The sequence below is a fragment of the Drosophila ananassae genome, chromosome 2L, assembly GCF_017639315.1.
Source record: "Drosophila ananassae strain 14024-0371.13 chromosome 2L, ASM1763931v2, whole genome shotgun sequence".
NCBI classification, from domain to species: domain Eukaryota; kingdom Metazoa; phylum Arthropoda; class Insecta; order Diptera; family Drosophilidae; genus Drosophila; species Drosophila ananassae.
This window is the reverse complement of record NC_057927.1, coordinates 12595962-12609235: the sequence shown is the minus strand read 5'-3', so window position 1 is coordinate 12609235 and position 13274 is coordinate 12595962. Positions and strand designations below refer to the sequence as shown.

The following is a 13274-nucleotide window of genomic DNA, read 5'->3' as shown; positions in this document are numbered from 1 at the left end:
CTCCTTCTGGCCAAATTCCTACCTCGGAGCTTGTTTAAAACCACCCGTTCGACCCGTTTGCTTTTAGCCTTTAGATGGCCATGTAAAATAATTTAGTACGCTGCATTGCAAATGACATTGACTTTTCGCCTCTGCAGTTTTTCATATTTCGTGTGACCCGGAGGAACCGGAGGAGTTCACGTTCGCGTTTGCGTTTTGCGTACCACGTCACGCTCGCTTCCGCGGCATCGCCTGTGTGGTGCACATTTCGAGCTGGTTGCATGCCGCACTGGCTGTGCCACCGCCGATTGACCAATGGTTGCTTATCAGGCGAGAACATGTTTCTACGGAATTTCATTAGGCTTCACCTCCCCAGGTCAGTTCCCCATTCTCCCACCCGTAATCCTAATAGTCGGTTGTTGGCCTTTTTTTGTATTTTTATTACTTATCCGACGGTTGTCGCTTCGTCCGCCGCGTTGGCTAATGGCGTTAGTTCGTTAGCCAAGCGATAAGATTCTGCTTACTACTTTCAACCATGTTTGTAGCAGGAACTCTTTAATTATGAAAAACGTAGTAGCTACACTTTAGAGAATGAAAATCCGGATGTGGAGGCTAAAAAATTGTCGTATTTTCAAATAGAAAGCAACCCATTCGTTACAATTTAGGAAATCAAACACGTTTCACTTTTGATACAGTATTTTGATAAATCGTTAGCAGATTAAGTTGTAATAAATATATAAAAAATTCTAGAATAATATAAAAGTCGAAATTTAAAGTTTTCGTCATGGGCAATATTCTCGGAGAAGTGAACCGCCCCTCGGATTCTGTGAAGGCGTACCGAAATTTTTTGCGTCTTTACAGCCGACAGCATGCAGAAATGCATCCTAATGATGCTGCTAATGTTGCGATCCGTCTTTGGGGAACCCTTACACCGAGTGAGAAACAACGATACGAGGAGTTGGTACGTAGCATTAAAAAGTGTCCCAAAAAGGAGCGATCGGTAGATTGTCGGGAATTCTTATAATTTTCCATCATAATCGCAGGATTGGGATGTGATCGAAAATGCTACTAAAGTAGAGGGGAAATCCAAAAATTCAGAGAAGAAGAAGTCAAGTCTTGCAGCGAGGAAGTCGCCGAAAAAGAAGTCACACCTCCGAAAGAAAGCCGGAAAGCCAAAGACAAGTCTGAGCTCAAAGTCCAGGGCAATGTCAAAGGCCAAGCCAAATCCATGTGTAAAAACAAAAGCGAAAGCTAAAGCGACGCCTTGTAAAACCCGCCGAGTGCAGGCGAAGAAGACGTCCACCAGGCAGGATACACAACGGGCCAATAAGCTCGCCTTCGTCAACTTTATTAAAAAATTCCGAGAGGCCACCTGTCTACCTAATAAAAAGGGAAGAATGGATTCTCTTAAGAAGGCTGCAAAAGCGTGGTGCAATCTCCGCGAAAGTCAGCGCAGGAAATTCTACACTATGCCCAGGATAGAATAGAACCTAGGATGCCTTGGATAAACTAGGCTAATCAGAGCATACATGGCTGTCCGTCACGAGAAATTCCCATTCGGCATTAAGCTTAGTCAACCGCTTACACAATAGCAAGAGTTCTGCAAAACCCCTGAATCACACTAACAAAAAAAAACTAAAACACATGTAGCATTGTCGCCAAAGCTACACGCAAGTCCAGGCCAACACGAAAGCCGAAGTCCGAAGCAACAGTAAACACACAACTAACAAAAATAAACAAAAACAAGACCAGAGAGAAAGAGTCACTGAAATAGAAAAGCCAACACGACAATCATTCACATTTAAATTAACATTTCCCGCCGCCGATTATCCTAATTGGGAGCTGGCCTCGTCCTGGCTGCAGATTTGGAGCAGTTCTGCCGGTGCCAGTCCTCTGTGGTTCTACTCGTCACTCATCAGCCGACATTCGTCACCCACTCGCACGGAGCACCAGCACCAGGGACATGAGTGCCGGCACGCGAATCGGCTGAAAAATGGATTTAATGCGACGCAAAACAAGCGCGGGCTCATAAAAATGAAATGGAAATTAATCAAATTAGCATTTTGTACAAATAGCAAAGCATTAGCCAGGCCTAAGGCAGCAATTTGTAATGCCCGCAAGCTGGCGGGGGAATTGAAAAGTCTCGGAGCCGAAAGCAGAAGACATGCAAGCAGTCGTACCACGCCAAAAAGTGATTGCATAATTACACAGGAAGCGATGGCTCCTCCATTTCCCAAGGATCAGAAGAAGCATGTTCCATGGAGGCAGGCGAAGCATCCTCAAATGAAAATTAAAACTAATGACGAGTGCCGAAAGAAGATATCCCGAGTAGTCAATTAGGCTTTCCACGCCGGGCTAAGCACTTTTGGGCTGCAAAAATGAAGCGAACGAAGACGGCCTAGTACCATGTCCGGCATGTGGGGCTCGTTTTGCCCATATTTTCTGCTCCTCTGCTACGTTAAAGACCAACGTTCGTGTTTAACTACTGCGACTTTATTGCAACACAATGGTATTTTAAGTGCAAACAATAAAAATGATTTATTGCCCAGGTACGGGGGCCCAACTCTCCAAATAAGCATGTGAATACGCATTCTGTTTTTGGGGTAATTAGGATAAAAAATGCATGCGATTCAAACGTTCTACAAATTGAAAGATATTTCGTCCTTGTACCACTCCAAGCATCCCCCTCCCTTAAGCCAAGAAAACGTACATCAATATTCACTCAGCCTAAATTATTTAGGCCTCTCACAATTGAAAGCTTTGTTATTCATTAGGAAAAGGTGGCCCTGAAAACCTTTTGGGATCTGGCATCTTTGAGGGGAAGCTTCGGGGCGAGTGCAACCTGCAGGAGGAAGGAAAAACTATGCAAAATGGAAACTTTTAGCCAAACAATGCTAGAAACAGGGCAGACCGGGGTGGGGCAAGCAGAGTAATGTCAAATGTGGGTTAATATGATTTATGGAAATTTGCCAGATTCGCTCGCAATGGCTTTTGCCTTTGTGCGTTTGCTTACCCAAGTGGCTGCCCCAGCTATTCAAATTTCCGATTCACCTGCCACGCCCCCTGCCCTGCCACCACGCACACAAAGTCGTTTGTGGTATGACTTTGTCTGCGAAGCTGGAACATTTTTACTTTTTGCTCAAATTTGTCAACTGAAACAGTTGATTTTAGACTCAATGCAGCCACCAGCCCGCATAATGCCAGGCATTTCTGGTGTCATTGTTAAGAAGCACAATCATACACTCGCACACACACACATGCATACTAAAACATACGCAAACACAGACACACACATAGGCAAAGAGAAAGCTGAAAGGAGACGACGCCATTTGCCTGTCTCTGCAATGTCAGTGTCATTTTGGAGGGGAATCCTTGAATGCCGAGCCATCTGACTGAACTGCTGAAAGGTTTCTCATTTGACAAATGCTGATTAAGCGGCCGACTGGGGTTAAAAAATATTCCCTTATAGGGTTTGCGGGCAACGGGAAAGTTCCCGGGGAATTGGATGCTGCCTAGCCAGTCGTGTGTGTGCACTTTAGATGTCTGGCGATGGTCTAGGCCCATTCAATCAAGCCGGCCCACTACATTCGGGGCACGAGTAGGGTTTGGGTCTCTCCAAAATATGTTTTCAACATTATCCAGATTGCTCCTCCCGCCAACGTAACTGTCTTCGTTGTTTTCGTTGTTTGTGCAAAGTCCCCAGCGTGAAACGCTCGCCGAGATTGAAAAGTCACCATGGCCGAAGGTGACAACAAAGCCAAATAAATGGACATGACACGCATATTTAATATGTTACCCGTTTCACCTACACAGCGAGATAAAAGGACCTTTCCTGTTTCTGATGTCAGTTTCTGGCTGAAGTGGAACTCTAGCTTTTTTCGAGTGTAGGCAATACCCCACCTTTTTGCCACGCGCGTAGCTCCTGTCACATTTTGGCTGATAGGATCGCTTGATAGGTGGGCGATGGGAACTTCGATGGGGTGGGCTTAAAGGGGGGCAAAGGGATGTAGCCGCTCCTGGCTGACGGCTTGTTATGATATTTGTGTTGCCTTTTTCTTGATTTTATTGTGTGAATATGTGGCACATTATTCATGATTAGGTTGAGGTCGTTTGCTCGTCGTTTTTGTGGGTCTGTGCCTACTAGGCGGCTGTGTGTATGTGGTTGTTTACCCACTTTGATTGCCTGACAAGGTGGAGGTAAACAGCCAAAGCAGCAGCAGTCCTGCCCAAATCCTGGCCGACCCATTCGTCAGGCGGTAATTAGTCGAAGCGAATCCGCTTACAGGCTGCATCTCGCCGCTGAGCAAAAAGCCAGGCGCTAATGAGGCCAATAACTCAATTGCGGCTAAATAAAGTGCCGGAAGGACAGCCACACAAATCTCGGAAGTTTAAAAGCCTTTACACGCCATTTAAATCAAAATTAATGCCAAGGCATTGCCGAGTGCGAATGATACCTGAACCCTCCCCCTAACTTCTTAGCCACGGCCATGCGATATCCCTTCTAGCTTCGAGCTGGGCTCAGCTATAGTTGTGTGTATTAGCCGGGCATCATTTCGTTTTAATGACTCTACGCTTCGTATAAACTTTTTAATTACAAACTTCAATTACAATTAACGAGCGCGAGCGAGCCAAAAAGAAACTGGAAAACGGATCCCAGTGGCGTGGCGAGGAGGTCTCCTTATCTGGACTGAATTGTTGTTCTTCTTGCTGTTGTTGTCCAACGTTTGCATAATTGCCCAGCAACAGACTTATGGCCAAGACGAGCTGACAAGGATTCTTGGCCGGCTGATTCCGTTCCTTTTCATGAAACTTCCTTGGCCCCGGCAACCCATCCGTGGATAATTAAGAATAATAATTACCTCCCATGCTGCTGCAGTTTATCTGCGTCTGTCTTGGCTATCATTTTTCTGCAGCAGCCTGCCTCTTCTAGGAAGACCAGATAATTCAGATCAGCATAATGAAAACACGAAACTAATTGCAAATCGATGCGAAACCACTCGAAGCAAACTGGGTGCATATTTCTTAATTATCTGATAGTTTATTGATTGATTTATGGCTCTTTAGGGACTTTTCTTGTGTTCTTGTGTTCAATTTTCAAGTTTTAATATTGTCTCCTCTAAACAAAATAAGTTTAATTTAATAAGAGTATATATTGTGTATCTTCAGAAGACATATCTTCAGAAATAAACAATTATGATTTTATATTCCTTAAAATACAATGAACCTTAAATTCTTCCACCAAAAACTTTAACTTGGATTGGACAGCTATTTGCTGTGGAATCGAGTTGGAAACACAACTCGGCAATTGGGATGCGTTGCCAACTTTGTTTCACTTGCCTGGTCGCGGCTTCTAATTTCACTTTTTCTCTGTTTTGCTGTTGACAAAATAAAAACTTTTCAATTTGACTTCTTGTTTGCCAAAATGTGAAAGTTTCGCATGAATAAAAAAAGACCCGGGAACAGAACAAAAGACGTGAAATGGTCATGTTGACAGTTCAAAGGAACTCCCTGTATGCGGGAGACCACTTTTTCTGATTTAAATTTTTTCCCATCTCTGGCTTCAATTCAGAAATGATTAAAAAAGCGAGCAGCCAGGAGGTGTGCCTTAATGGTAGGCAATCGTATTACCTTATTGTTGGCGACGTTCTTTTGGCTCTATTGTATTTTGTTCTTTTTTAGTCACCCCTCCATTTGCTGCAAACAATTTTCAATTTCCAATTTCCATCTCCATCGCACAACCCGGACAACAATATCCAACGCCCGGCTATTCAATTTCGTCAAACACCAGGCAATAAATTGTCATAACACACGAGGTGAGGCAGTGTGGGAGTGAAGTGGAGCACTTGGCTTAAAGGACTCCTGGCCAAATGAAAATCTGCAATGAGTGCAATCAATGCAAAGGGCGGCCAAATAATAGAATCCTTCTCGGCAGTGTTTCCCTTTTCTATCGAACACGCCGCAATGTGTGACAATAACTTTGCATGTCTTACTGACATTTAACATTTGCGTTTCGCGTTTCATGTTTGCTGTTTGCTCTCTCGGATACAGTCAGTTTTTTTCAGATGTGGTTCTGGCAAATAGACAAATAGACAATCAGCGTGGGGCGGCGAGGTAAAATCGAAATACAAGGAGTGGGTACGGTGTAGTTGTCATACAAGTTTTAGATTGCGTGCACACGTAACTGGCAACATGGCAACTCGACCTACCCGGCAGGACGAAAGCTAGACCATCCACCCCATGGCCAAAGAGCAAATTGAAATTTTTTTTATCGGTGGCACAACAAAACAGCTCAATAAAAAGTGTCAAATGGGCCAGTCTACTCCTTGTATGGTATTCCACCTTAACAATGCAAGTCAAACTATTGCAATTGACTCTTGGCGTTGAATGGCCCCCATTGGAAACAAAGCCAATTCATCAATCAATGCAGAAAGTGTTTGGCTATCCTTCCACTACTCATTTATGTGCTTTAAGAGTGCTTATGAACTAAGGCTTTGTAAAGGCTTGGTAGGGCTTGTTAAGGCCATTAATTGGCTGCATTTCTAGAGGGGCTGCTACTCTTGTTCCCACCGCAGCAGAAACAATAAATTTATACCCTTTCTACAAGCTTACTTACTACCTAAGTAAGAGCAGATCAGAACCAATAGACAAGAATCGTTGCTCAAGCGTTCATAAATTCAATGCAAAATATGTAATTCATTTGGTTATAGTAACACTAAATAAAAAAAATTCATCTGTAAAGCAATCTAGATGGGTCACTTTTTTTTGCTGATCCAGCAATGCAGTTAGTGCAATCCGTGTTGGAGCAATGAAAGCACTTTCTTTATAGAATAATCCTTAATGGTGGAACAGATCGAGTTCAACAATAACTTTAGCAAATACGTGGCCCAGCAGGCAACTGGGTGGCCGGGCCATTGTGCTTGTGTGTTTGCTTGGTGGCCAATGGACCGACGTGACGTATACGTAATATTTCATTTCATTTGTACAACGCACTACGCAGTGTTGGCATGAGTGAGTGCATGTGTTTGCATTGCGTTCACCACTGGCCCGCCAGAAGGGCTGGACTGGAGGGCAGAGGGATTGGAAATTTGCGGGACTGGTGGGCAGGATGTGGAGTAGGGTAACTTCGACGACGCGAACACGTACCTACAACCGTTTGCACAAAGGTTCAACACCGTTATTTATTTAATTGCATTCAATTTGCGGTTAATTGTTAAACAATGCCCAACAATGACTGCGTCGAGCCTTTGACTGGCGTCGAGTTCATTTTGCATTATATAGTTACCTCGGCAGCCGAAGAAGGCAGGTGGGCGGGAATAGATGGAGGCAGGGGGAACTGTGGGCCAGTGGGCTATTGGCAAGGGGCAAGGAGGCGTGGTCGACACTGAGAGGGCGGCCTGGCCAGTTGGCCGAGTTGGTCGAGTGTGTTTGTTATGCAAACAACTACAAGTGCGGTTTTAATTGAACTCAAGTGAGGCTGAGCGCTCAATGGCAGCTCAATTTTTACATGAATGCGGGCAAGTGTGAAGCCAAGTGAGCGGAGAACCGAGAAGGTCGAAAGGAATGGGCGGAATAGGCTAATGAGCGGCCAAATATTTGCCCAGAAACAGAGGCTTAAATAAAATGTAATTAGTCTTTAAGTCCGGCCACATATCGCAATCAAAAAAAAAAGTTACAAACATTTGCACCAGGAAACCCCAAAAAGTACAATAAATTAGTTTGTTAGTTTCTCTAATATATCTGAAACGGATTTTATTACCCGGCAGTAATGACAAATTGTGGGGCCAATGGCTTATGCAAAAACAAAAATAAATAATAATCAGCCAGTGGTCTAAACTTGCAATTTACCGCATTGGCTGTGAAATTAGCGCGCACACCGACCAGAAGCCTAAAAGCATTGTTGTCAACCAGAAACATTTGCATTTGAATTGAAAATAAAGTAACTCTGTAGTGCAGACTTCATTGGACACTAATCGGCCAACTGTGGGCCGCACAGCCCCGTTTGCTGTTGTCCAATTAAACACGGCTAAAGTGCATCAATGTAAATACTGCAGATCGTTTCCCCTCCAGCCTCCATAGATCCCAACCCATGGGCGTATTCCAAATTCAAACAAAAGCTATAATCGCTTTGCCACGGATTACAACACACAGGAACATGCTGCAGACCCTAGGACCCCTTTATGCCGATGCTGATACCGACCTACTGGCTGAGATTCGACGGCTGGTCAAATCTCTATCGATTCACCGACCACTTCTGCGGTCATGTGCAACATGCGAATTATTTTTGCGTTTATCTCAAATTCAATTCAATTGCGATAATAATAAAATTTATTTGCAGCAATTTGTTTCGTCGTTGGCTCGGCGAGTATTCTGCAATTTAGTGACCGCCCGACAGCGAATTATAATTATGTGCCTGGCTGGATGGCAGGCTGCGTGTGCTAAATCGAAATTATATAATCCCATAGACCATTGCTAAATACGTGTGTGTATCTACCAGAAGCAGATCCTGCCATAAATAAACAACAGTCTGGTTGTTGGCCATTTTAATGGCCGAAAAAGGAGCATTTAGCCGTTTGCACGATTATATGGTAGAATGAACGGCTTGCCCTTGGGCTAGGAACCACTAAGAAAGCTCCTAAAAATGGTCCATTAAATGGCACCTACTCGGTTTCAATGAGATTCTTTTTTTCATAAGAAAAAAAATAACCTTGAAGGTAAATCTTTACCATCTGGTACCTTTACAAACAAGTAAGTATATCATATTTTAAGTTTTCTTAAAAAAAATAAATAGTGTGAATCGTATCTCAGACTAACAACTTGTCTTTTCCTTAAGATTTTATTTTAATAGGGTATGTTTGCGTCCATCCCAGCTCCTATATATTTTCGAAAATATTGTCTGTAATTCAATGTGTTTACCTTTGATCATCTTTCGGTATGTTTTATGTTGCCCGCTGGCTATTTGTGCTCCAAATGCATTTGTTTCGATATGCCGCCCATATAAAATAAATTTAATAGATATTTCTTTCAGCTCGAACAGAACAGAAAACAAGAGAGCCAACTCGCTAAAGTAAATAGCGATGGCGATGTGGGACTGCAGCGCAGTGGAATGCCGCCGCTAAAACAAACATCCGAGTCATCTGCCGGAAATGGGATACAAGACGAGGATTCTGTCTGCCACTGTCCCTTGCTCTACCAGAAAATTGGCTATGGCAATAAATCCCCTAGGAAATAGCGACAACAAAAGCACAAAAAATGACAATAAAAAAAACTTTGAAGTGGCAAAGAGTTGCGATTCTGTAAACAAATATAAAGAAGACATCAGTGACATAGCTTCATGGGGGGCGGGGTCCAGTGATAGAGATCATAAGCTAACTGATTTATTGGTTGTGAGCTGTTTTAGATGAAGATAAGTTTTTGTCAGAATTTTTGCTTTACTCTAAATTTTAATTGAGATGTATAGATGTGGGTGGGTGTGGAAAGGGCCCTGGTTCCAGCTCCCAGACTGAGACAATGTTTATAGCACTAATTTTATTTGTTAAACTAACAAAGAAGCAGCAGCAAGACAAATAAATGTGTCTGAGAAACGATTGAGCGCACAGAGGGACATAAAACTCATACGACATGTGGGCCAGCAGGAGCACCAGCAGTATGCGGCAGCAGCACTTGGCAAATGCGTGAGCGTGAGAACATGGCACTTCATTCACGCCCCGGAAGTGCTCCTACCACCACCCACACCCTCAGTATGAGCTCCGTCCGGACAGCAGTTCGAGCGAAAGCCAAAGACAAAGAGACGCTACAAAAATAAAAAAAAAGAATAGGAAAGGAAAGGAAAAGCTGGGCTATAGTTGCGCCTGCCGAAGAATTTATACGACTATTTGAAGCTGAAGAACTGAAGACCCGGGACTGAGTAAACGCTGCTTAAGTGTGCGTAAATCTATGAGGACCTCCCTATCGAAAGATTTCGACTGTCCCGGCTTGCCTCCTTCGAAGTGTTAACACATCGTAGCAGACATCCTACCCCACAGCAGCATCTTTGCCTCCGAAATCCCAATCTCCAGTTGTTTTTATGTTGTAAGGCATTTTCATTTGTTTTTTGTCACTCTGGCTTTTAAGCAAGGACCCGCACTCCATCCGATTGAGATATTTCGTTCTGTTTGGCTGAAAATTGATAGTTTTTAGCCAGATTATGATCTGTTTATTGTGCAAAGAGCTGTGAACTAAAGAGTGGGCGGCAATTAGGCCCCTTTTACGATGATTCTGAAATGTGTTCCTTGCGATAGACCTTCGTTTTTATTATTTTGTGAGAGGCGTCTGGCCGGCGTTGTCCTTCATTTTCGATCAACCGATAGCCAAGGACCACAGACTTTAACTTAATTTACTCTTCGGCAGGCGGAGCAACAAGAATTGAACATATTTCCGGCGGATGTATCAGTATTCGACAATTTCCGGCCTGCCGTTGTCTTAGCTCTCTTTTCTTTCATCGCCTGCTAAAACTTTTGCAGGGCAATAAATGCTAATACATATTAAACGATTTCCCATCCAGACAATGGGATGCCCACGTCCAAGCCAAATCAATTTCTCGAAGCGTAATTAATGCCGTTGTGGGAACTACAAGCCGCCACTCATTTCAGTTGTCCAACTATAGAATGTCTTGAATTGTTAGATGAATGGATGCCCGGGCGGCTGAGCAACTGGGAGACTGGATAGCTCGCCTCCATTAGCCGCTGCATTCATTAGTACCCGGCCGTAATCACCATCAATAATCTAGCAATGAAAACACATCACAAATTAATTTTGACAGCTCTTGGATGCGATTAATATCAATTATTCAGATAGTTAGCAACCGACTTTTAGATTGAAGCAAGTCCTTGTTTCCCAATCCTTAAATAGAGTTGGTGGTGAGAAGCTTCATTACACTCGATTTGTAAAATCTTAAGCTCCTGGGGGCTTACACGGATTTGGTTGACGGCTTATAAGGAATGGTTCATTGCCAGCAATTAACGATAATCGAATTTTTTATTTTAATTTGTTTAGTAAACATATTGGTCATCAATAACATTTTTAACTAATTTAATAATGCGAAGGTCAAATACACTCTCCAAGTGTCTCCAAGTGTAACTCTATCGTCGTTATCAATTAAAGTCATTTAAAGCGCAATTTACCAATCGTTCGCCTATAATCGCCATTATCATTGAATGTTCGTGCGATTTTTGTGTGCGTTTCCTGTTCGGCCTGAACATATATTTAAATGGGAAACTAGAGTGCCAGTTCAAACTCGTATTCGCCCTCTGGTCATTCGTTGGGCAGGCCACGGCTCTTGAAATTATGCGCACGCATGTATGAAATACCGAATTGACTAATATTTATTTATACAATTTTGCGGTTCACAGAATGCAGATAATTCAATTCCTGTGTCAAATTTGCCAAATGTGCGTGTGCGTTGCGCCTCGAATGCAATTGAATTTGGCGATAAACCAATTTAAAGCCAACCAGAAATGAAAGAAAAACTGTCTGGAATTATAAACGCGGGTATATATAGTGCTTGTATAGACCATATAGTGTATGTATGTCTTGTGTTTTGTGATACGTGTGCATGCGGGCCGAGTGTTTATCAGCCAACCACCGCCTCTTCCCTCCCGATTTTTATTTAGGTTCAGAGGTTATCAGGTGGCTGCGACAGATTGCCACTGCTCGAAAAGCACGCAATAGTAGAACAGCTCTCAGAGTGTAAGCACAAGCGGCGATGAAACGGTTTCTGGTAGCTATTTTGGCTGCTCTGCTGGTCAGTGCCGTCCAGGGTGGACTACTCGGAAGGATTTTTCACAGGGAATCCACGACAACAACAACAACGACGGAGGAGCCTCGCCGTCCATTCTTTATCAACAACAATGTACCAGAGATCCCCGAGGGTTGCAAGGCCCACTACACTTGCAACAAAAAGCTGACACAGGTGCCTGCCCCGCGACCCTGCCTAAAATACTGTCTCAAGATGGTCGAGTGCCCCAACAACCAGAAGACCCGAGCCAAGCCAAACCAGTGCGTCGAGCTGGACGAGCAGCAGGTCCTAGCCTCGTACGAGGCCTCCACCACAGTCAAGCCTGCCAGCGGACAGCCCGTTACCGAGAAAATCATGGAGGTGGCCATGATAGACTTCCCCTGCCAGCCGGGCTACCTGCCCGACCACCGTGGTCGGTGCCGGGAAATCTGGTAAACGGCAAAACCACTTTCTTCGTGATATATGTAACTGAATAATTTTACTTCAAAATAATTGTTTTGAAATAAGCTGCGCACCCCAACTGATAAGTTATCAGTGATAACAATAAAAAGTAAAAACCCAAATCAATTTTCCAAAGTATTCTGTATTTGTATTAATATATAGGTAAACAAACACTTTAGGCGGCTTATGCTTCTTATATATAGATCCCAAATTTTTAAAACATAAAATATCATCAAATTTTCTGGGGGCCCCCTTCATAAATTGAGAAAACGCATTGCAGGACATAATGCCCCCCAACGATAGCTATCTTGGCCAATTTCCATCCGATTGTTGAGCAGAATACCTTAAACGATTTGTAGATCGACTGTCCATCATTCTTCATCAAAATCTAGAAACAAAACATTTTTTAGATTTTTCATCAAATTTTCTGGGGGCTCCCCTTTTTAAATTGAGAATATGGCCACCAGCGATAGCTATATCTTGGCCAATTTCCATCCGATTTTTGAGCCAAATATCTTAAACGATTTGTAGATCGTTTCTTAATCATTTCTTTTCTTAATAACAATCGGGGAACAAAATATTTTTAAAATATTTTTCGAAACATTCTGGGGGATCCCCTTCAATAAGTTGTAGAAATAATAGTTCTATAAATATTTTAGCAATGTCTTTAAGACTTAACCTAAATAACTGTTTTCAGAGTGAAACCCCAATAGCAGGAAAAATATTTTCGCTATCCGGGCACGCCAAGTGTCAAACACTCCTCTAGCGACAGGACCACAATGCCAGAGGACTCGGACATGAGTGGCGGAATTAAGGGCTGAAGGAACAATTGGATAAGGGAGAGGAGAGGAGAGGAGAGTGAGACGTAGAATAGATGGGCGGGGACCTTCTCTTTTTTTTAGAGGGGGCGGGAAATTGGGTGGAGTCGTGGCAGCCAACAATTTTGTCTAATTACAGCGCGAGGAACAAGACGCCAGCGACAAGCCATAAAAAATATGCCATTTGCACGAAAATAACTGTGATGTGCTGTGACCTGTGACCCCGAAAACCCACCGATAGCAGTGTTAAAAGGATGGGGCGG

At 43.3% G+C, this 13274-nt stretch overlaps 2 protein-coding genes across 2 annotated transcripts; both read left to right on the top strand.

Annotated features, from left to right (window-relative positions):
* Positions 1 to 604: 604 nt before the first annotated feature.
* On the top strand, positions 605 to 2551 carry LOC6502629. The gene is made up of 2 exons (XM_014911706.3): positions 605 to 940; positions 1023 to 2551. The coding sequence occupies exons 1-2, from the start codon at positions 764 to 766 to the stop codon at positions 1464 to 1466; spliced, it is 621 nt and encodes a 206-aa protein (XP_014767192.1). The 5' UTR covers positions 605 to 763; the 3' UTR covers positions 1467 to 2551.
* Positions 2552 to 11668: 9117 nt separating this feature from the next.
* On the top strand, positions 11669 to 12319 carry LOC6499511. Its single transcript, XM_001954435.4, has one exon. The coding sequence runs from the start codon at positions 11720 to 11722 to the stop codon at positions 12185 to 12187; it is 468 nt and encodes a 155-aa protein (XP_001954471.1). The 5' UTR covers positions 11669 to 11719; the 3' UTR covers positions 12188 to 12319.
* Positions 12320 to 13274: the final 955 nt, after the last annotated feature.